Genomic DNA, 22,853 nt, shown 5'->3' with positions numbered 1-22,853 from the left:
AGCAGTGGAATTCCTGATGGAAGCAACAACCTACAAAGATAGGCCCATTTAGAGAATAAAATAATTACATATTGACTAAGTCAACTAAATTAACATTGGCCCATTTCTGTTCAAACCTAACATTTGTTTTATTTGTTCACATGCATCTTAGATAGCCGAAGGGAAGAGCCATCCTTACTTTTGGTTTTGAAATGGGGAGGAGAATTAACACCTGCAGGCAGAGTCCAGGCTGAAGAACTTGGAAGAGCTTTCAGGTGTATGTATCCTGGAGGTCAAGGTAAATGTTGAAATTATTTTTTTAATATATTTTTAGTTGTCAATGGACCTTTATTTATTTATTTTTATGTGGTGCGGAGTATTGAACCCAGTGCCTCTCACGTGCTAGACAAGTGCTCTACCACTGAGCTACAACCCTAGCCCAAATGTTGGAAGTTTTTGAATTTGATTAAATTCATACTATTTTTTTTCATATTCTCTTATTTTGTGATACTTGTAAATATTTCTGGAAATACAGTGAGATAAAAATATAGCTTAAGTGATTTGAGGATTTATTTTCAGGAGATTATGCAGGATTTCCTGGTTGTGGTTTGCTTCGATTACATAGTACCTACCGACATGACCTCAAAATATATGCCTCTGATGAAGGACGAGTTCAGATGACTGCAGCAGCTTTTGCAAAGGTAAAAATAGATGATTTTTTAAATTATTGAAATTGTCATCTAAAATTTCAGTTTTTTAAGATTTTCACTGACAGTATTTAAAAATTCCAAATTTCGAACTTCCAACTAAAGCTATCAACTGACAATGTGAACTATATTACTAATAATATTTATTTAAAAAAATATTTAGCTTGTACATTATGAAATTCAGAATATAACAATTATTGTGGTACTTTCTATTTTGCATATTAATTTTTTAAATTTTTTACTTCATTTAATATGTTTAGGGTCTGTTGGCTTTAGAAGGGGAGCTTACACCCATTCTTGTTCAGATGGTGAAAAGTGCAAATATGAATGGTCTTTTGGATAGTGATAGTGACTCTTTAAGCAGTTGTCAACAACGTGTGAAAGCAAGACTTCATGAAATACTTCAGAAAGACAGAGATTTTACTGCTGAAGATTATGAAAAGGTGGGTCTTAGCAAACTCTTATATTATGAACTATTACATGAAGAAAAAAGTGCATGAAATGTTAATGTAGAGCTCATTATATTATAAAGCGAATATTCATATGTTACCACCAGGTAGAGCAATAGAACACTGGACCAATTTTGATCGCTGTCTATCCTTCCCTTCCCAATTGCAACTCATTCCTATCCTCTTGAAATAACTATCATCCTTAGTTTTTTATGTTTTTTTTTTTTTTCTTTTTTTTAACAATCTTATCATATCCAGAATACTATTTGGATAAACATAAAAGTATTAGCCATGTGTCTAACCACTGTAGTCTCATTTTGGGCTTTTTTTTTTCCCCATGTAAGTTTATTTTTATTTTTGTGAACTTTCTTCTTATAATTATAAACATATTAATTATACAAATTGATGGGATTCTCTGTGATATTTTCATACATGCATCTATCAGACATTAATCACGTACATCTACCCTTCTTCTATTCTTCTACCTCACCCTTCCACCCTTGGCACCCTTTCTATTCCCTCATGGTCTGTCTTCAACCTTAAGGTCATCTTTTATTTTCTTAGTTTTCACAACTGAGAGGAAACATGTGATTCTTGTCTTTCTGTGTCTGACTCATTTAACTTAAAATGTGGATCTCCAACTCCATCTGATTTCCTGAAAAATGACAGAATTTCATTCTTTATGACTTGTGTATATGTACCATATCTTCTTTATCCATTCATCAGTAGATGGTATCTAGGCTGATTCCAAATTTTGGCTATTGTGAATTATGCCACAATAAACATGGGTGTGCAGGTATCTCTTTTGTATACTGACTTCATTTCCTAAGAAAAATACCAAAGAGTGATTTACATGGATCATAAAGTAGTTTTGTTTAATTTTTTTGAGAAACCTCCATATTTTTTTTTTACAGTGGTTGTACTAATTTCTGTTTCCACTAAGAGTTCCTTTTCTGCATTTCCTTGCCAGTTCTTACTTGTTTTTTGTTTGTTTTGTTTTTTTAAAAATTATAATAGTCATTGTAACTATAGTGAGATGAAATCTCATTGTAGTTTTGATTTTCATTTCCTTGATGGTCAAAGATATTGAGGATTTTTTTCATATATTTGTTGGCCATTTATATATCTTCTGTTGAGAGGTATGTATTCAGATCATTTGCCCATTTTTTGATTAGGCAATGACACTATTTTTTTATGTTGAATTTTGTGCATCCTTTATATATTCTTTTATTTTAAACTTTAAATCTATTTTATTTTGTTGAATTAGGGATTGAATCCAGGCCTCTGCACATGCTAAGCAAGTATCCTACCACTGAGCTATATTCCCAGTTTTTTTTTTTTTTTATTTTATTTTGAGACAGTGTCCCATGAAGTTGCTGAGATTTAGCCTCAAACTTGGAATCTTCTTGCCTCAGCCCCTTGAGTTGGTAGGGTTGCAGTCATGCTTCACTATGCCTAGAATATTTATTTATTTTAAATGACAAAAATTGTATATGTTTATTTTTATACAACGTGATCTTTGGAAATAAAAATCCATTATGGAATTGCTAAATGAGATAATTAATACATACATTAGATCATATACTTAATATTTTTGTGGTGAGAATACTTCAAAACTGCTCTCTTAAGGATTTTTAAAACTAAAATACATTTCTCTTAATTATAGTCACCATGTGAGATCTCGTTTTTTTTTAATATTTATATTTCAGTTTAAGGTGGATACTTGGGAATTCACATTGGTTCAATAACTTTCAAAACAGTTTATCTACTAATATTAAACAAGCATATTATCGTTTACAGTTCCACTCCTAGATACCCAAAGAAACTTGTGTACATCTGCACCAGGAAGCATAGTAGGATGTTCACAGCAGCATTAATCATAACAGCCCCAAACTGTAAAAGTAGCAGAAAGCTTATATAAATTATAAAATAGCTGTTGTAAACAGTCCTACAAAGAACATGGAATGCAGATGTCTTTTCAATGTACTTATTACATTTCCTTTGCATATATACCAGAAATGGAATTATTGGAGAATGTGGTAGTTCTGTTTTTTGTGAAGCCTCCATACTGCTTTCTTTAATGACTATACTAATTTACTTTGTGCTGTATTTTTTAAAGCTTCATATAATAGAAATATTTTCTTTTGCTCAATATTATGCTTATGAAATACATTCATAATGTTGCTTATTTCCATAGTTAATAATCACTACTATGAAGTATTCCATTTTAGAGTTAGCAGATTTTTCTGTAGGTCAGATGGTAAATATTTTAGGCGTGGGTCAAATATTGTCTCTCTTTTGCATTTCTTTTCTTTTTTTTGACTTCCCTGCTACCCATTTTTTTTCCCCCTCCTGGTGCTTTTGGAGTTAACCCTGGAGTGCTTAACCATTGAGCTACATTCCCGACCCTTATTTTTTATTTTGAGACAGGGTTTCACCAAGTTGCTAAGACCCTCATTAAATTGCTGAGGCTGGCCTCAAACTTGCAATTCTCCACCTCAGCCTTCCTAGTCACTGGGATTACAGGTATGAGACACTGTGCCTGGCTTTGACTATCCTTTAAAAACATAGAAACCATTCTTAGATCCTAGGCTATACTACAGTTCATATTTGGCTTGCAGAGTATTGTTTGCTGACCCATATTCTATTTTGTGAATATTTTATAATTTATATATGCTTTCTGCTATTTTTATAGTTTGGGGCTATTATGATTAATGATGCTGAGAACATCCTACATATGCCTCCTGGTGCATATGTATCCAAGTTTCTTTGGGTATCTAGGTATGGAATTGTTGTGAACTACTACAATATGCTTATTTAATATTTGTAGATAATCTGTTTTGAAAGTTTTTGAACTCCCAAGTTCATGGAAGTTATCATTGTTCCATATATTTTCCATTCTGGTATTCTTAAGACTATTCAATTTTGGTCATTCTGGTAGATGTATCTAGGATATACTTTATTGGAGTTTTAATGTTAATTTACAATTTAGATAATTCTCTTTCATGAGGATTTCTTCTCAGATCTCTTATCGTTTTTTTCTAGTTGGTGTCTGTGCTTTTCTTATTGACTGATAGACATTCATTCTATATTTTGGGTATGAGTCATGTATACTAGTTATCACTTGCATGTTCTGAGCATTAATAAAATATTTTGAAACAGAAGTTCTTATTTTTCATGAATTCCAAGATCAATTTTTTTCTTTTATGGTTAGAATATTTTAATGTACTGTTTAAAATATATTTTTTTCTAAACAAAGTTTATAAGATATTCTCCTATAGATTTTTCTATAATTTTACTATTTTTCCATCACATTTATCTGCAATCCAGACAATGTTGACTTTGTGTGTCCTATGAGTAAAGGGATGAAAGTTGTTTTTTTTCCCCACCCCTGCAAGTACATGCAGTTGTTTGGGCACCACCTCAAAAGACTGTTCTTTCCTTACTAAACTGTAATACTGTCTTTATCAAATATAGGTAGTCTGGTTTTGGAGTCTATTTGTTGATCCTTATGTAGTGCCAATGAATTAAGATCTTTCAACTCCACGAGGGCCCTTTTTCAAGTATTTCTTGGCTTTTCTTGCATTTCCATTTAATATTTAAAATAAACTGATCAAAAATTCATTGAGGGATTTTTATATAGATTGAATGAAATCTGTAGTTTATACAGATTTACATCTTTTATCTAGACTTTCAATCTGTGAATGTAGTATGGTTCATTAAGATTTTAAAGAATGCTTTCAATAAGATTTTACAATGTCCTGAATAAAAGTCTTACTTATCTTTGTTAGATTTAGGTTGAGTTTATTGACATTTTTAATACATTTTTAAAATTTTCATTCTCTATTGCAATATAGAAATATGATTTAGTTCTTTAATATTAGCAATACATGCATCAACCTTGTCAAGTTTATTAATCTCATAGTTTATTTAGTGGGGTTTTTTGTTTGATTTTGTTTGTTTATTTTGATATTCTGGGGATTATTCCCATGGCCTTGCCATACAAGGCAAGCACACTACCATTGACTACATCCCCAGCCCTTTTTATTTTATTTTGAGACAAGGTCTCGCTAAGTTGCTCAGGTTGGCTTTCAACTTGTGATCCTCCTGCCTCAGGCTTTAGAGTCTCTGGGATTATACGTATGTCCTGCTATGCCCTGCTCTTTGATTCTTTAAAAATACTCAGTGTTTTTATTTCCCAGTCTTTATGTATTTTTAAAATTCTTTTTCTTGCCTTAGTTCAATGCCTAGTATCCTTCAAACATTATTAAATAGAAGTAACATTTCTTTTGTTATCCATATTCTAGAAAGAATGCTTTTAACATTTGCCAATTAAGCATGAAGCTTTCTGTTCATAATTATCAATAATGACTGTTTTTCAAAGTAAAGAAATTTCACTCTATTCCTATTTTGCTGATTTTTTAGCATGAAAATTTATTTAATTTTTTTTTTGTAAATTATGTGTGCTTTTTAAAATGTAAAACTAACCTTGATCCTAGAATAAACTCATTTTATTTATTTATTTTTTTGCCATTTCTTTTTTTATTCACTTAAAAAAAATGTCAGCGGAATGCATTACAATTCTTATTATACATATATATCACAATCTGTCAAATCTCTGTTTGTATATAAAGTATGTTGACACCCAATTCGTGTTTTTATACATGTACTTTCGATAATGATGTCTACCATATTCCACCATCCTTGCTAATCCCCTGCCTCCTTCCTTTCCCTCCCACCCACTTCCCTATCTAGAATTCATCTATTCCTCCCATGCTCCCCCTCCCAATCCCACTATGAGAAAGCCTCCTTATATTAGAGAAAACATTCAGCATTTGAGTTTTTTGGGATTGGCTAACTTCACTTAACATTATCTTCTCTAACTCCATCCATTTACCTACACATGTCATGATTTTATTCTCTTTTATTGCTGAGTAATATTCCATTGTGTATATATGCCACAATTTTTGTATTCATTCATCCACTGAAGGGCATCTACGTTGGCTCCACAGTTTAGCTGTTGTGAATTGTGCTGCTATAAACATTGATGTGGCTGTGTCTCTGTAGTATGCTGTTTTTAAGTCCTTTGGGTATAGACCGAGGAGAGGGATAGCTGGGTCAAATGGTGGTTCCATTCCCATTTTTCCAAGGAGTCTCCATACTTCTTTCCATATTGGCTGCACCAATTTGCAGTCCCACCAGCAATGTATGAATGTACCTTTTCCCCCACAACCTTGCCAACACTTATTGTTGTTTGTCTTCATAATAGCTGCCATTCTGACTGGAATGAGATGATATCTTAAAGTAGTTTTGATTTGCATTTCTCTAATTGCTAGAGATGATGAACATTTTTTCATATATTTGTTGATTGATTGAATATCCTCTTCTGAGAAGTGTCTGTTCAGGTCCTTGGCCCATTGGTTGATTGGGTTATTTTTTTTTTTTATGCTTAGCTTTTTGAGTTTTTTATATACCCTAGAGATTAGTGCTATATCTGATGTGTGAGGGGTAAAAATTTGCTCCCAGGATGTAGGCTCTCTGTTCACTTCACAGATTGTTTCTTTTGCTGAGAAGAAACTTTTTAGTTTGATTCCATCCCATTTATTGATTCTTAGTTTTAATTCTTGCGCTATAGGAATCTTATTAAGGAAGTTGGGGCCTAATCCCACATGATGAAGATTAGGGCCTACTTTTTCTTCTATTGGATACAGGGTCTCTAGTTTAATTCCTAGGTCCTTGATCCATTTTGAGTTAAGTTTTGTGCATGGTGAGAGATACGGGTTTAAAAAATATGGAACGTTTCGTGAATTTGCATGTCATCCTTGCGCAAGGGCCATGCTAATCTTCTGTGTATTGTTCCAGTTTTAGTATGTGTGCTGCCAAAGCAAACACAAACTCAATTATTTTTAAGTAGTATCTTTTTATATGTCACAGGTTTTGATTTCACTATTATTTTCATTAGTAGTTTTGTGTTCCTGAATTAGACTGGCCTTTCCTTTTTCTGTATTTGTTATATCTTTGCTTGCAGTGTAAGAATTATGCTAGGCTCATAAAATTAGCTAGGGAGTGCATCCTATTTGGTGGAAGTGGTTTATGTGCAAATGTTTTATTACTTTTTACTTAACTGTATTGGTAAATACTATGGCAAATCCTGTGGAAATTTAGTTTGTGGGAAAGTTAGGAATTTTGATATCAAGAATAGTTTAGTACTTCTCAGTTATGTCTTTGTCAATATTGCTATGTTCTTCTATATGTCTGTTTATAACTATCTTCAAAAGTAATATCTAGTTGATATGTAATTGTGGTTTTGATTTGAAATTCCCTGATGACTACTGATATTGAGCATTTTTCATATACTTTTGGGGCATTTGTATATCTTCTGTTGAGAAATTTCTATTCAGATGATTTGCCCATTTAATGATGATGATGATGATGATGATGATGATGATTTGTTGAGTTTTTTAAAGTTCCTTGTATAGTCTGGATAATAACCTTGGCAAATATCTTCTCTCATACTGTAGGTTGTCTCTTCATTCTTGGTTATATCCTTTGCTACACAGAAGCCTCTTAATGTGATATAATCCCATTCATTCATTTACTTTTCTTTTTGGGGTCTTATTCTATATTATTGAAATGTTTTTTCTCTGTTTTTTATTTCCAGTAGGTTTGTGGTTCTCATTTTTGATCCAATTTGAGTTGACTCTATATATGATGATATTGGTGTGGTTTTATTCCTCTGCATGTGAATATCCAGTTTTTCTAGCACTGTTTATTGAGGATGTTATCCTTTCTTTATGTTTTAAGCACCTTTGTTGAAAACTAGTTGGCTTTGATATGTGATTTGTTTCTGGGTTCTATATTCTGTTCCATTGGTCTGTGTATTGGTTTTTATGCCAGTACCATGTTGTCTTGGTTAATGTATCCCTAGAGTATGTCTAGATATGGGGCAATCGTGATACTTCTAGCTTTTTTTTTTTCTTAAGATTGTTTTGACTGGTGACTTCTGTAGTTCCAAATTAATTTTAGAATTGCTTTTTCTATTTCTGTGAAGAATGTCCTTGATATTTTGATAAGGATTGCTTTGAATCTTTATAGCACTTTTGGTAGTATAGACATTTTCACAAGAGTAACACTTAAATCCATGAACATGGAGATCTTTCCATTTATTTTTGTCATTAATTGTTTTCATTACATTGTAATTTTCATTATAAAAGTTATTAACTTCTTTGGTTAAACTGATTCCTAGGTGTATTATTATTAGTATGACTGCTGCTATTTGTAATTTTTAGCTTTTGGGAATGAGATCACTTTCTTGGTTTCTTTCCCAAGAAGTCTGTTAATTGGTATATAAAAATGCTACTGATTTTTGTATGTTTCCTCTATTCTGAAACTTTATTGGATTTGTTTATCCATTCTGATAATCGTTTTGTAGAGCCTTCTTTTTTTTCTGTGTATAGAATCATGTCTTACACAAAATAAGGATAATTTATCTTCTTTCCTTCTTACTTGAGTCTTTCATTTTCTTCTCTTCAGTAATTACTGTGGCTAAAACTTCCAATACTATGTTGAGCAAGAGTAGCGAAAGGGAACATTCTTGCCTTGTTCAGTCCCTAGAGGAAATACTTTCAAGTTTCTTTGTGCAATATGATGTTGACTGTGGGTTTGTCATATATAGTCTGTTTTATATTGAGATATGTTCCTTGTTTACCTAGTTTTTTAGAGTCTTTATCATGAAGGGATGTTGAATTTTGTCAAACACTTTTTCTGTGTCTGTTGACATGGTCATTTTATTTTTATCCTTCATTCTGTAGATGTGATGTTTAATTGTGTATATTGAACCATCATTGCACTTCTAAGTTCCCATTGATTATGATGCGTAATCTTTTTGGTATACTGTTGGCTTTGGTTTTGCTATTGTTTGGTTGAGGATATTTGTGTCTGTGTGAATCTCAGAATACTGGTTTGTAGTTTTCTTTTTTGTGTGTGTCCCTGTTTGATTTTGGTATCAGGGTAATGCTGGTCTTACAGAATGAATTTGAAATAATTTCAGCCTTTTTCATTCTTTGGGATAATTTGAGAAGAATTGTTAGCTTTTGGTTTTGCTTTTTAAATTTTTAGTTGTGATTACAAACAATATCTTTTTGTTTTATGTATTTTTTTATGTGGTGCTGAGAATCAAACCCAGCGCCTCACACTTGCTAGGCAAGCACTCTACCACTGAGCAACAACCCTAGCCCTTGGTGTTAGTTCTTTAAATGTTTGGTGGAATTCAACAATGAAGGCATCTGTTCCTGGGATGTGGTGCTGAGAATCAAACCCAGCGCCTCACACTTGCTAGGCAAGCACTCTACCACTGAGCAACAACCCTAGCCCTTGGTGTTAGTTCTTTAAATGTTTGGTGGAATTCAACAATGAAGGCATCTTTTCCTGGGCTTCTCTTTTCAGGGGGACTGTTTGATTATTTTTTTCAATCTTTGTACTTGTTATCGGGCTGTTCAAGTTTTCTGTGCCTTTATGGTTCAATTTTGATCGTTTATATGTGTCTAGAATTTTCCATTCATTTTTTTATTTTTCCCATTTGTTGGCATATAGTTGTTCATGATATTCATTAATGATCCCTTGTATTTATGTGCTCTGAATTATACTTTCTCCTTTTCATGTCTTATTTTATTTATTTGGGTTTTCTTTTTTCTTGATGAGACTAGTTAAAGGTTTATTGATTTTGTGTATCTTTTCAAAAAGACTAACACTTGGTTTTGTTGATCTTTTAGCTTTGCAGGAGTTGATTGATTTTTGGTAGTCTATTATTTCAGCTCTGATTTTTGTTATTTACTTCTGCTAATTTTGGATTTGGTTTTTCCATGCTTTTCTAGTTCCTTGATTTACATTGTTAGGTTGTTTGAAATCTTTCTTTCTTTTTTTCTTTAATGTAGGCACTTGTTTCTATAAATTCTTCTCCTACTACTACTTTTGCTATAGCACCATGGGTTTTGGTATGTTGTGTTTCCATTTTCATTTGTTCAAGAAATGGTTTTTATGATTCCTTGAATGACCCATTTTTCATTCAGGTGCTTGTTGTTTAGTTTCTGTGTATTTGTACAGTTTCTAAAATTCCTTATGTAGATTTGCTGTCCTATATCATGTGGTCCGAGAAACCAAATGCTACCATTTTGACTTATTGAAATTCGTTGGGAATTATTTTGTGGCCTAACATATATGGTCTTTCCTGGAGAATGTTCTATGTGCTGATGAGAAAAATATGTATTCCATAGCTGTTAAATAAAATATTTTTAATGTCTATTCTTTCCATTTGTAGTATAGTTCAGTTCTGATGTTGTTTTGTTGTTGTTGTTGTGTTTGTTTTTTGTTTGTTTTGCTTTTTTTTTTTTTTTTGGTCTGGATGATTTATCCATTGATGAAAGTGAGATTATTTTATATATATATATATATATATATAATTATATATATATAATTATATTAAAGTCTATATCTCACTTTAGATCTAGTACTATTTGCTTTTATATGATTGGGTGCTCCAGAATTGGACGCTTATATAATTTTTATATCATCTTTATGAATTGAGCCCAAAATTATTATATACTGATCTTCCTTGTTTCTTTTTGTAGTATTTACTTAAAATCTATTTTATTTGATATTGATATAGCTGCTATTTCTCGCTTTTGGTTTCCATTTGCATGGAATATTTTTTTTATTCTCTTATTTTCAGTCTATATGTGTCTATACCAGTGAGGTAAGTTTCTTGTAGACAGCATGTCACTGGTTGTTGTTTTTTTATCCATTCAGCCAATCAAGTCTTTTAACTGGGTAGTTTTATTTTTATATTCAAAGTTATTATTGATAAATAATTATTCATGGCATTTTCTGGTTGTCTTGTATATACTTTGTCCCTTCTCTTGTTTATTTTTGTGGTTTGGTTTGGTGGTTTTTCTGTACTGATATGGTTTGATTTCTTTTTTTCTTTCTCTTTTTGTATCTCCTAAACTAATGGAAGTTCTCTTAAATGTGAATTAGCACTTTACTCTTGTTTTTAGAAGTCTCTGTTCACTTTGGATTTTTGACGACTTGACTATAATATGAAATAAACAGGGTTTTTGATCAACTGTATTTGGAGTCTTTTGAGCCTCCTGAATCTAGATTTGCCAAGATTTGGGGAGTCCTCAGTCATTATTTTGATGAATAGATTTTCTAGGCTTTTTCCCTTCTCTTTCTATATTAATCAGATACTTATAATTTAAACATTTGTTTACTTTATGGTATCTTATAAGTCTTGAAGGCATTGTCTGGTCTTTCCCTCTCCCTCGCCCCTTTCTTTTCTTTGTCTTCAAGTTCAGAAATTCCTTGTTCTGTTTGATGTATTCTGTTACAAATGCTCCCAACTGTGTGTATGTATATAGTTTTGTTGTTGTTGTTACTTTGGTTTGGTTTTACTCAACTGAATTCTTTAGCTCCAAGATTTGTTTGACTCTCTTTTGTGATCTCTCTCTCTCCTAAATTTCTCATTCATATCATTCACTGTTTTTCTAATTTTGTTAACGTGTCTGTCTGTATGTATATTTTTGGTATTTCTTTGAGTTTCCTTAGAATGATTATTTCGGATTTTTTTTTTCCTCAGGCATTTCATCAGTTTTCTTTTCTCTGGAGATTGGTGCTTCCTTTGAAGGCATTAGATTACTTTCTTTTTCACACTTTTTTTATCCTTAAGTTGATATTTGCACATATGGCCTGTCTTTTCTGTCTTCCAATTTTATCAACTGGCTTTTGTAGTAAAAGATTTTCTCTTGAGAGTGTCTTATACTATCCATTTAGTATAATAGATTGGCTTTGGTTTCAGTTGAGTACAGTAATATAGCTTCTTCTGCTGTGATTAATTTAGGTGTCATTCATTTGGTGGGAGGTGGCAGGTAGCCTGTGGATTGCACTGGACATTTTTAGCACCATGGTGAGTATGGCACTTTGTATCCAGCAGCAGTCTGGAAATCTACTGCATGTCCACTTGTACTTATAACATGGTGTGCATGGCAGTGGGAAGATGCCTATCTGTCTCTATGGGTCCTGTAGGTGTGGGACTACTCCAACAAGCCTGCAAGTATGGCTCAGTATATATGCAGGCCCTATAGGAGCGAAGCCACTCCTGCGGTTGGGGAGATGCACCCCAAACTAGATCAAGGCCTGTGGAGGCTGTAGGATTCCACAGTAGCAAAAACTTCAGATGTCAGTGTGAACTCCTATTTACTTTTTTCCTCATCAATGAGAAGACTTTCCCAAGTTCATAGAGTTAAGACTGTGGCAGCTGAGTGGGTGATGCAAGACACTTTATTCCCTTCTTTACAGGACCATCATAATTCTGTTGCACAGTTTCTCCATTGCATCTACATTACATTTCATTGCTCTCCCCCAAATATTCTAGCCAAGTAACCACTGTTTAGTCTTTATATTTGGTCCTTTTTTTCTGGGAGGAAAGTGTATGCTATGTTCTATTTCACCATTTGCCAGAAGTTTAATTTACCCTTTTAGTTATTCTTCGTTGTTTCTTGAATTTCTGAGCTATAATTTTGGATCTTTTTCTTGAGTTTGAAAAAACAATACAGTAATTCCATTAGTGTAAGTCTCTTATTGTGAATTCCCAGGGGGCATTGTTTGTCTGAAGATGTCATTGTTTCAACTTTCCTCTTGGTAAACATTTTCATTGGATATAGAATTCTAGGATGGCACATAATTTTCTTTTGGTGCATTGAAGTTTTTATTTCATTATCTCCAACACTCCATAATAATAATAATTAATAATTCTAATCCTAGTAACTGAGTTTGGTTCTGTTTCTGTTGTCTGTTCTGATGATGGGTGTTCCTGATTTCTTGTTTTCTTGTGTGCCTTGAATATGTATCATTAGTTGTAAATTGATACTCTGTTTGTGGAAACAACTTGAGATTGAAATTATTTTATCTTCTTCTGGTGTCTCTTATTTGTTCCTGCTAAACCTTTACACATATCATTCTGGGATTGCCTTAAACCAACTTTAAAAACAGATCTTTCTGGCCAACCCAGTTGAGGTTTGCAATTTGTTGGTCAGTTCATTTGCTTCTGGTTCACCCTCACTTTTTTGTACCTTAAAAGCAAGGAAATTACCAGAGTTCCACCTTTGGTCAAACCTGGACTCCGTTTTCTCCCATTAGTCTCATAAGGTTATTATAGTTTTGTCTAGTTTTTCTCTAAAATCAACAGATATTTCCAGTGCAAAAACATTCTTTAATGACAGGCCTACTTTCTGTATCACTGATCACTGAGTTTTGTTTTTACAATTCTTTGTGACCTTATTTTCTCTCAGATGTCTTAAAACAAAGATGTAGAAGTTCTTTGCCCAGGATTTTTACTTACCATCATCAATTTGATTGGTCTAAGCCTCCTAGTCCACTATAACCAGAAGTAGATTTTTCTATTTTATATTTATTTATTTTTATAGAAAATTACTTCATATGGTTAAATAAGTTGCTAAGCTACATGTCAAAACTGGAATTTGGAACTATGTTATCACTTACAGCTCTAAATCTAGTTAAATACCTTGTCTAGAATAAGGTCTTGATAATAACAATATCTTAGTGTAATTACATGTAAATATATGTCAAGTAGTTGAAACTATATTTGCCTGTATTATACAAACCAGCAAATTCTCATCAAATCTCATCATTTGAGTTAAGAGTACTTTTGCTAAATTTTCTTTATGACTAATCGGATGATACCTAGAGTTTAAGGATTTTGTAACATGAAATTCTAGCCTTTTTCACCCCTCTTGATCTTATGGCTATATTTTACATGTCATCTTAATTCATGAAATGGAATTATTTTCCTACTACTATATCATTCTCTTAGATAACTAGGCATAAACAGATATAAAATATATACTTTACTCATTTATAGCTTACTCCATCTGGAAGCATTTCTCTTATCAAATCAATGCATTTAATTAAAAATCCTGTGAAGACCTGTGACAAAGTTTATTCTTTGATTCAAAGTTTGACTTCTCAAATCAGACATCGTATGGAAGACCCCAAATCATCAGGTAAATATATTTTTTTAAATATAGAACAGTAAAATTTATTACTACAAACATTTCAAAATAATGCACCAATCTCCTTATTTTAAGAAATTAAGCCAGGCAAGGTAGCACACACCAGTAATCCCAGCATCTCGGACGCTGAGGCAAGTTTAAAGCCAGACTTAGCAAAAGGAAAGCACAAAGCAACTCAGTGAGACCCTCCCCCCCAAATAAAATACAAAATAAGGCTGGGGATGTGGCCCAGTGGTTGAGTGCCCTTGAGTTCAATCCCTACTACCCACCCTCAAAAAAAAATCAAGGCTTTCTCCTGAGATCTACTTACATGTATGTTAATATATACTATATTTTACCACATATTTGTCATAGATTTTATGCCAATTTTTTTTAAATGTGATGGTAACCATTATGTGAAGCTTTAAAAACTATTATGCCAGTATTACTTAAAAACCATGTATCACTAAACTGTCTTTGGTGCAAGATTAGGATGCACAGATTCTTATAAATATATATTAATTTATTAATAATGATTATGTGGTTATATATGACAAAAGCACAATAGCTAAGTTATGATTGCTTTTATCCATGACAACATGAAAAAGGCAATAAAACATTTTTCATTTGATTAATTATTTAGCATTGCCCAATAGTTAAGCAGTGACTATACACCCTGAGAACAAAGAACAAACAAGATAATATGAGCCCTTACTCCAAGGCTAGCTTGGTTAACAATTTTGACATCTTGGGTTTCTTACTGATTGAGTCATTTGAATCGTTTTTAATTTCTAAGATTCTTATCTGCTAATGATAGTTGCCTATTCTGTTAATTATTTGAATCTAGAAAAATAATAGTACTTAAAATTCAGAATTGAAAATGTTGTACCTAAAAATAATTTTGTTAAAATTGTTGTTCTTTTTTTGTATTATTATTGAATTCTGTAATCTATGGAAAGATCTTTTATAAAAAGTGTCTAGCCCAAGTATTTGTAACAAGTACTTATCCAAGTCAAAAACTTGGCTGTTAATGGCCTATGCCTATGATAATATTTTCTAACTTCCTATATTTTTCTTTTTCACTTCAGTGTTTCTAATTAAAGTTTTTAATATTTTAATATATGTTCTTTATCAGATTTTTAAGTTTGAATATACTAAAAATGATATTTTATTCTAGATATTCAGCTTTACCATAGTGAAACATTGGAGCTTATGTTACGTCGATGGTCCAAGTTGGAGAAAGACTTTAAAACAAAGAATGGACGATATGATATTAGTAAGATCCCTGACATATATGACTGTATAAAATATGATGTCCAGCATAATGGTTCCTTGCAATTAGAAAATACAATGGAATTATATAGGCTTTCAAAGGCATTAGCAGACATTGTTATCCCTCAGGTAAGTAGTTCTCAAGAATATATTTTCTTACACTATTGTATAAAATAGATGCTTTTAAACAGTCTACCAATAGAGAAAACATAGGTTTTCATGGCCCTAGAAAACCATTAACTTTATAATTATGAATTTATATTATAAGGCTTTTTATTGTTTATTATAATCATAATATCTGAGAGTTACTAACATTGATTTGATTGTAATGACTTTTTAAAAAGTATCCTATTTATTAGAGCAGTTGTAAGTTCACAGTAAAATTGAATGAATGATACATAGATTTTCCATATATTGTCTGTTCCTACAAAGAGCCCTCTCTCCCTTCCCATTATAAACATCACACTTGTTACAACTGATGAACCTAAGGTGACATCATTATCACCCAGGGTTCATAGAATTCAATCCTGGTTTATATATTCTAAGTTTTTACAAATGCGTAGTGATGTGTTTCCATAAGTATAATATCAGACAGATTAGTTTTATGTCCTAAGAATATAGTGACTTTTAAGAATTTAAATTTAAGAATCAATTCTCTGAAGAACAATAGTATGCTCACAAACAAAACAAATGAAAAAAGTTATGGAATAAATAAATCACTCAACAAATTATGAAGAACTGTTGTGCCCCTATCAACTCTATTATGAAAACAATGGAAAATGGGAAAAAATATATTTGCAAGCTGGGAATGTAGTTCAATGGTAGAATGCTTGCCTTACCTGTACAAGGTTCTGGGTCCAACCTCTAGTACTGTCCTCTTTCCCTACACCACCCCCTCCCAAAAAAAATTTTTTTTGCAAGTCTTTTTACTCTATGTTAAATTTTTTTTGAAAATAAGGCTTTGAGGAATGCGGGTCTTTTTGTTACAGGAGAATAAAACTAAAGTTCTAACCAGAATTCAAATAACTAAAATGCCATCAAGCAGATTAATAGTAAAGGAGCAAGTGACAAATCATATAGAAATCAAAAATTTGTTAGAAGAGCCAGATGCAGTGATGCATGCCTTTAATCCCGACTACTCAGGAGACTGAGCCAGGAGGATCACAAGTTGAAGGCCAGACCCTGTCTCAAAATTTTAAAAAAAGAAAAAAATAAAGAATATGTTAGAAGAGAAAAAGTTTCAGATGCCACTTTAGGATTTCTTTCCAATTCAATTACAAAGAAAGTTATTTAGATATTATAAAGCAGAGCTTGGAGTGGATCAGATATTCCAACTTTAACTAAAGTAAAAAAGCAGGAAGAAACAAAATACGTGAAAACGATAAACCATAACAAAAGTTCAAATAGCCTCACTATGGATGCCAATATATAAGAATGTTTTAAATTATGCCACTGTCCTTAGTGTCCCTTTCCTAAAATTCACCAATAGTCCAAATAAATAACAGACTTTAAACAACTAGAAATTCAGGCAGTATACAATATACTTACAGATATTTGTACAGTTATTTGTGAATATTTTGTTTGTTCAGTGATCATATTTTTGGTCAGATGTATAACATACACAGTTTCAGAAATATTTTATGAATCAGTGTTCTAAAAACATGAATCCTACATCTGAAGGTATCACTAAGTGGTTAAAATACTTTCCTGACATGCACATGCCCTGTGCTTAATTTCCAGTACCAAAAATATGAGTCCATTTTAAAAAAGGGTAAAAGTATCTTGGACATCAAGATTATGTCTTTGGGGATTGCTTTAAACAACATGATTCATTCATTTACCATCATTTTTCACAACTGAAATGTATTAGCTTTAAAGAGTTTTGTTATAATTATTGTCATTCGCATTGTCAAAACATTTTATTTTGCAAAAGAAAAATTTTATAGAATACAAAGTTTTATTTTTATAACATAGGATATGTGAAGATTACCATGAAAGTGCACGCACAATTCTGCAGTTTTAACTATAGGTAAAGATAGATGATCATCAAGCTAACACTGAACTTCTGAATTGGCATCTATCTTTATTTTGTAATTCAAGGTATTTATTCAGATTTTCCTATGAAAGATTCCAAAAAAAATGATTACTGATAATTCAGAGTTTACACTGGAAGCATAAATAAGACCCTGATTTTTTTTATTGATTTGAGTTGCTTTGACTTTAGTTACAGCTCAGTGTTTTAGTTGTACTTATGTTTACAATGGGGATTATTTGAAAGTATACTTTTGAACAATTAGCTGCAATTATAAGTCTACCACGCGACCTGCGCAGTGGTTTCATTAATGAGGTTCTAGGCATTAAGTTAGTTAGAAGAGATCAAAATAAAACACACAGACAGTACCTTATTTTACATTGCTAGGTCCGAGCCTGCTCGCCTCCCTGGTTCCCGCCTCTAGCCGCCCAGCAGGGCAGCGAGGATTACTCTGGGCTAGCAGGAGAGAGAGAGAGCGAACACGCCTGGGAGCAGCCTTTTATTTGGGGGACAAGAGATTCAGGGGAGAATTCCATCCAATGAAGGTTGAGGGGGGCTGCACTCCAAGGTCAGGGTCAGTGATTGGGTCTCCAGGGTCAGTGGTCACGCACACCCCCACACGGATGGGCTCTCTCATCAGGAAAGGGTCAGGATAGCTCCGACACAGCCAGAGTGCCTCAGGCTCTTAACGGGAGTCACCCAATCACGTGTCAGAATGGCTCCCCACATATAAGGCCTTTTAAAACATTTATGTTGTCTACATGCATTTTTCAAGGCAGGCATTCAATATATCTAAATGTATTATGTACCCTGTAGCTAAATAAATAAACAAATTCTTATCTAATTATTAGCAAATTCATGTTTGTGTTATTATTTAGCTTATTTAATATAACCCTCTGGATTTTTGTGTCTGTGTTAAATGTGTAGAACATTTTAGAATTGAGTATGAAAAATTGTTTTCTAAGGGATGGATATAAAAAGAATACCCAAGTGTCAATGGAGTTTTAGGTGATAAACTATTTTTACATTGTTTATGCATTCAGATGTATTACTTCTAGTGTTGAAGACATTTCTCACCATGTACTTATAGCTTAGATATTCATAATGAAATTTTAGGAACATAACTAAAAGAAACACCCAAGATTAGTATGGTTATACAAGATTTGAGCCATCATTTGTGTCTTTTAAAGTAATTGTTCAAGTTCAGCTCTCCCCTATCTCTATTGTAGTTATCGTCTCTGCTGCAATTAGAGTAGATTTTCACAGCATCTTGGAATTTATTTGAAGACATCACCTAAATTATTTTTCTTGAATATTTTTGAAAACTTGGAACTTAAAAGTCCAGGAATCAGTCCTATTTTTGCTAAATTCATAACTTTAAAAGCAGATTTACTTTTTATATACTTCCTGGAGCTCTGAGTTAACTTTATAAATTGAGGGGAGGAAAATGGGCATTTTCTAACTTTTTAGTTTGGTAGTCCTTATTGTGGCAGAAACTTAGAAGTTTTTTTTTTTTTTTAAATAGAATGTTGGATTCAGTTCAGTAAATGTTATTTTGTTTTAACTTAGCCTTGAAGTCCAAAAACCATGAACAAAGTTAAAGCATGGCAACCACTAAGAACATAACTAAAAATTAAAATCATATTTATAGTAATAACTTGTCATGATAATATAATTTGTAGTGAAAAAAAGAGAATTTACTTGTGTTGTCAAGGAAATAATGAATACTTTAGACTTTGAGACTTTCTGACTTGGGCAAATGTATTTTAAGTTTTTAACTTGTTTAAAAAAACGAATACAGATTAACAAAGCATCACTAACTGTGGGAAAAAAAAACTTAGATCACATTCTGGTGTACTTTAAAGCACTACTAGTTCTCTATAAAACCAATTTCTACTCGTAAATCAATTCTTATATCTCTGCTATGTGAATTATGTAATTCCAGTTGTATTTTGGCTTATGTGACAAAATGATCTACTACTTCTAGTTATTTTAATATTAAACTACTTATAGGTATTTATGCTACAGTACATTTAGAATTTCACTTTTAACCAGTCCTAATCTTCAGAAAATTGGAGTACCAAAAATCATCAGTACCAAAAATAAATAAATAGCTTCGTCAGTTATATTTGTGGCAGAAAAAATTGCAACTGCATATGAGAACTGGATATCTAAATTATTTGGGTCTAAAGGATGATGGCAGATGAGCAAAATGTCACTGTGTTGAAAAAAAAAGATTTTATTATAAAAGTAATATATGTGTTATAAAACTACAAAGTGAATATATAGCCAAAAAATCACAATAACATTATCAGCTAGAGAGAAGCATGTTGATGTTTTAGAATAGTCTCAAAGGCCTTTTTCCTTAAAAATTTATGCGTTTGTGATTTTTCTCATATATATAAATTCTTTACAAAACTGGAACCAAGAAAGCATACTGTTTTATAAACTTGACTTTCATTTAGCACCAGGAACTTCTTTACATATCAGTAAATAAAGCTGTATATAAATTATTATTCCTAATGGCTGAATAGTGTGAATGTGAGTTATTAAATTAGGTTGTTGGACTTAGAAAACTGATTCTTTTAATTTCTTTATGAAATTACTGTGTACTTAAGATGATTTCTTTAGTTTCAGAACACCTTTTAACCCATTTTTTACCATACCACCAGTGTGTATTTCCTCATGTTTTGTTAAAACAAATATTTTTTAAATTTTCCCAGTTTTTTATTCTACCATTATTTTTTTATTTATACACATGTTCACGTGTGTGTATGTGCGCACGTGCGTGCGTGCGTACGTGTATGTATTTCCTCTTGCATAACTTAATTCACAGTCATCTATATTGGCAAGATTATTGACTGAATATAAGAAAATAAGCTTGAGTTTATGATAAGTGAGCCCAAGAAGTTCTGTTTTTATAGGTACTCCATCTGTAATTGGTCCGCATTTTCATAGTTACCAGGAAGTTTTGACGTTTGTTTTCTATATAGATCTGTGGCTTTCTGACTCTTTATGGAGGTATCTTTTAGCAGGAAATAATTTAAATTGATATATCCCAGAATTAACTTGGAGAGAGAAGAAATGTGTGTTTCTTCCCTCTTTTATATTCTTCCTTTCCACTTCTGTCCACACTTTGTACCTCTCCCCTTCTCCCACTCTTTCCATCCATACACGAAACTAATTTTTCTAATATAAGGTTTTTTTCTAACCTGCCACCTTGAACTGTAATTGTCATTGTTATTACTTTATAATAACTATGTTTTCTTGATATTTCACATTGTAGTAATTCCTTGTAATTCTGATTAACTCTTAATGATTATAGATGTCATAAATGTGAATATTTCATAGCATTTTTGTTCACCACTAGTTAAAACTTGAAGAATACCTACCAAAGGGTTTTGAAGAATGCGCTATCCTTTTTAATCATTATATTTTTTTTATGTTTATGACTTTTCTTTAGTTTTTCTAACCTCAGTTCATCTTTCTTTTAAGGTTATTTTTACATTTTTACCTTCTGATTAAATTGAATACTATTCATAAAGATTGCACTCATCTATTTATTGTTCTCTCTTTAGAAGTTACTTGCTTTTTTTAGTTCCACCACAAAGTTCTTCCAATTATACTTAATATTTTAAAAATAGTATATTTACAGATGCAAAAAAAAAATGCTAAATAGGAGTCTAATGTTCATAAAAGGCTTAATACATGCTGGGCATGAACAAGCAGTACATTTAGTGAAGAAAATGCTTCCTAATTATATTAAATGTTTCCTATATATTTAAGGTACCAAAGGTAACAAATCCTACTTATATTTTTTACTGAGTTTATTTTTATAAGTAATAATATATATAAAATATATTTTATATATAAAAATAAACTTAATATTTGTATATATAAAAATAAACTTGGTAAGTATGTTGGAGTTGTTGTGTTACCATAAAGTAATTTCTTCTTTTCAAAGTTAAACAAACAAAGTCAGGGGCTATTTCCAGGATTTCTCTTTTTCTTTTCTGAAAACAGAATATAAATTTAAAAATCTTTCAAAAATATGTTTGAATGAAGCCCATTTTAAATCAATGTCAGTTTTAATGAAAATAACATTTTTATTATTCTTGTATTTCTTTTCATTTGTTATACTTGTGTATGTGTTAATGTGTATATACATAAATCATTTGAATTCTACTGCAAAAAAATAATAAAAGGCTTAATACAGTGTTTATATTTCACTAGAATTCTTTAATTTGGGAATGCATTTGTCAGAGCTCTTTGTCACTATACCCTTTTTCTAATATGTATTTTCTGCTCAGGAATATGGTATAACTAAAGCTGAAAAACTGGAGATTGCCAAAGGTTACTGTACTCCTCTAGTTAGAAAAATTCGCTCAGACCTTCAGAGGACACAAGATGATGACACTGTAAATAAACTCCATCCTGTGTAAGACTGATCGTTTAAATCTGTATTTGTCTATTTTTGCATACTTTAAATCTAAATTACTTTTTGATGTTCACTGAAGTGTATCACGTATATTATGAGAGTAATATTAACCTCCAACCAAGACTCTCTTTGAATCCAATTTGAAGAAAAAGCTGAGTTCATCAGCATTAATGCCTATAAACATCTTTAGGACTGTGATCTCTATCATTGCTAAAATGACCTCTATAGAGTGAACTTGACTAATATTAATTTTGATCTTTGACTAATCCCAAAAGACCTAATTAGTTCCAAATAGCTTCATGTTGGAAAAATATCAAAATAACTCCTTAATTGTGGTTGGGAGAATGATAGATTTATTTATCGTGGATTTTTGTACTTCTATTAAGATTAATCCTATTTTACAAAGTAATGTTGATACTTAATTGGTTTTTGATTATATGGTTATGTTTTAACACCATCTACTTCTAAATTTAGGTATTCCAGAGGTGTTCTATCTCCTGAACGTCATGTCCGTACCAGGTTATATTTTACCAGTGAAAGTCATGTACATTCTTTATTATCTATTCTTCGCTATGGTGCCTTATGCAACGTAAGTAGAATAAATTATTCCCATCTAACTAATAAAATCTCTTTGTAATCATAATCTTGCTGTTTTTGCTGTGAAATTTTAGTAATTCATTACTCATTTGTATGATTTGCCATCAATTTCCCTGGGTTTACTATAAAACAAGTAAGTACTATGCTAGATTTGGGGAATATTCTCTTTTCTTCAAATAAGATCCATTTGAGCAACCAATAACAAAGTATTTTAGATGATATTATAGATGGCTAGCAACGGATGAAGAGAAGCTGATGTATTTGAGTCATTTTAGGGGTCAGATTAGACATTATGCCTCTTATCTTATGTCATAT

The 22,853-nt window shown here is 31.8% G+C and overlaps 1 protein-coding gene across 26 annotated transcripts in view; it reads left to right on the top strand.

Moving 5' to 3' along the window:
- PPIP5K2 (diphosphoinositol pentakisphosphate kinase 2) overlaps nt 1–22,853 on the top strand; it is a gene marked incomplete at its 3' end in the record, with an annotated part of 91,203 nt that overhangs the window by 36,361 nt on the left and 31,989 nt on the right. For 20 of the 26 annotated variants that reach the window (XR_014020526.1, XR_014020527.1, XR_014020528.1 and 17 more), the window contains 7 exons: nt 152–277; nt 559–680; nt 947–1,129; nt 14,070–14,211; nt 15,377–15,600; nt 21,814–21,941; nt 22,416–22,530. Coding sequence is in view for 21 of the 26 variants with exons in the window: in XM_081281164.1 (XP_081137290.1) it covers nt 152–277; nt 559–680; nt 947–1,129; nt 14,070–14,211; nt 15,377–15,600; nt 21,814–21,941; nt 22,416–22,530 (1,040 nt within the window). The remainder of the gene's footprint in view (nt 1–151; nt 278–558; nt 681–946; nt 1,130–14,069; nt 14,212–15,376; nt 15,601–21,813; nt 21,942–22,415; nt 22,531–22,853) is intronic. The other 6 variants (XM_081281166.1, XM_081281168.1, XM_081281155.1 and 3 more) reach the window with 1 other exon arrangement.

This window comes from Spermophilus citellus, assembly GCF_964194105.1.
Source record: "Spermophilus citellus genome assembly, chromosome: 1".
NCBI lineage: Eukaryota > Metazoa > Chordata > Mammalia > Rodentia > Sciuridae > Spermophilus > Spermophilus citellus.
This window is presented reverse-complemented; position numbering and strand designations above follow the sequence as displayed.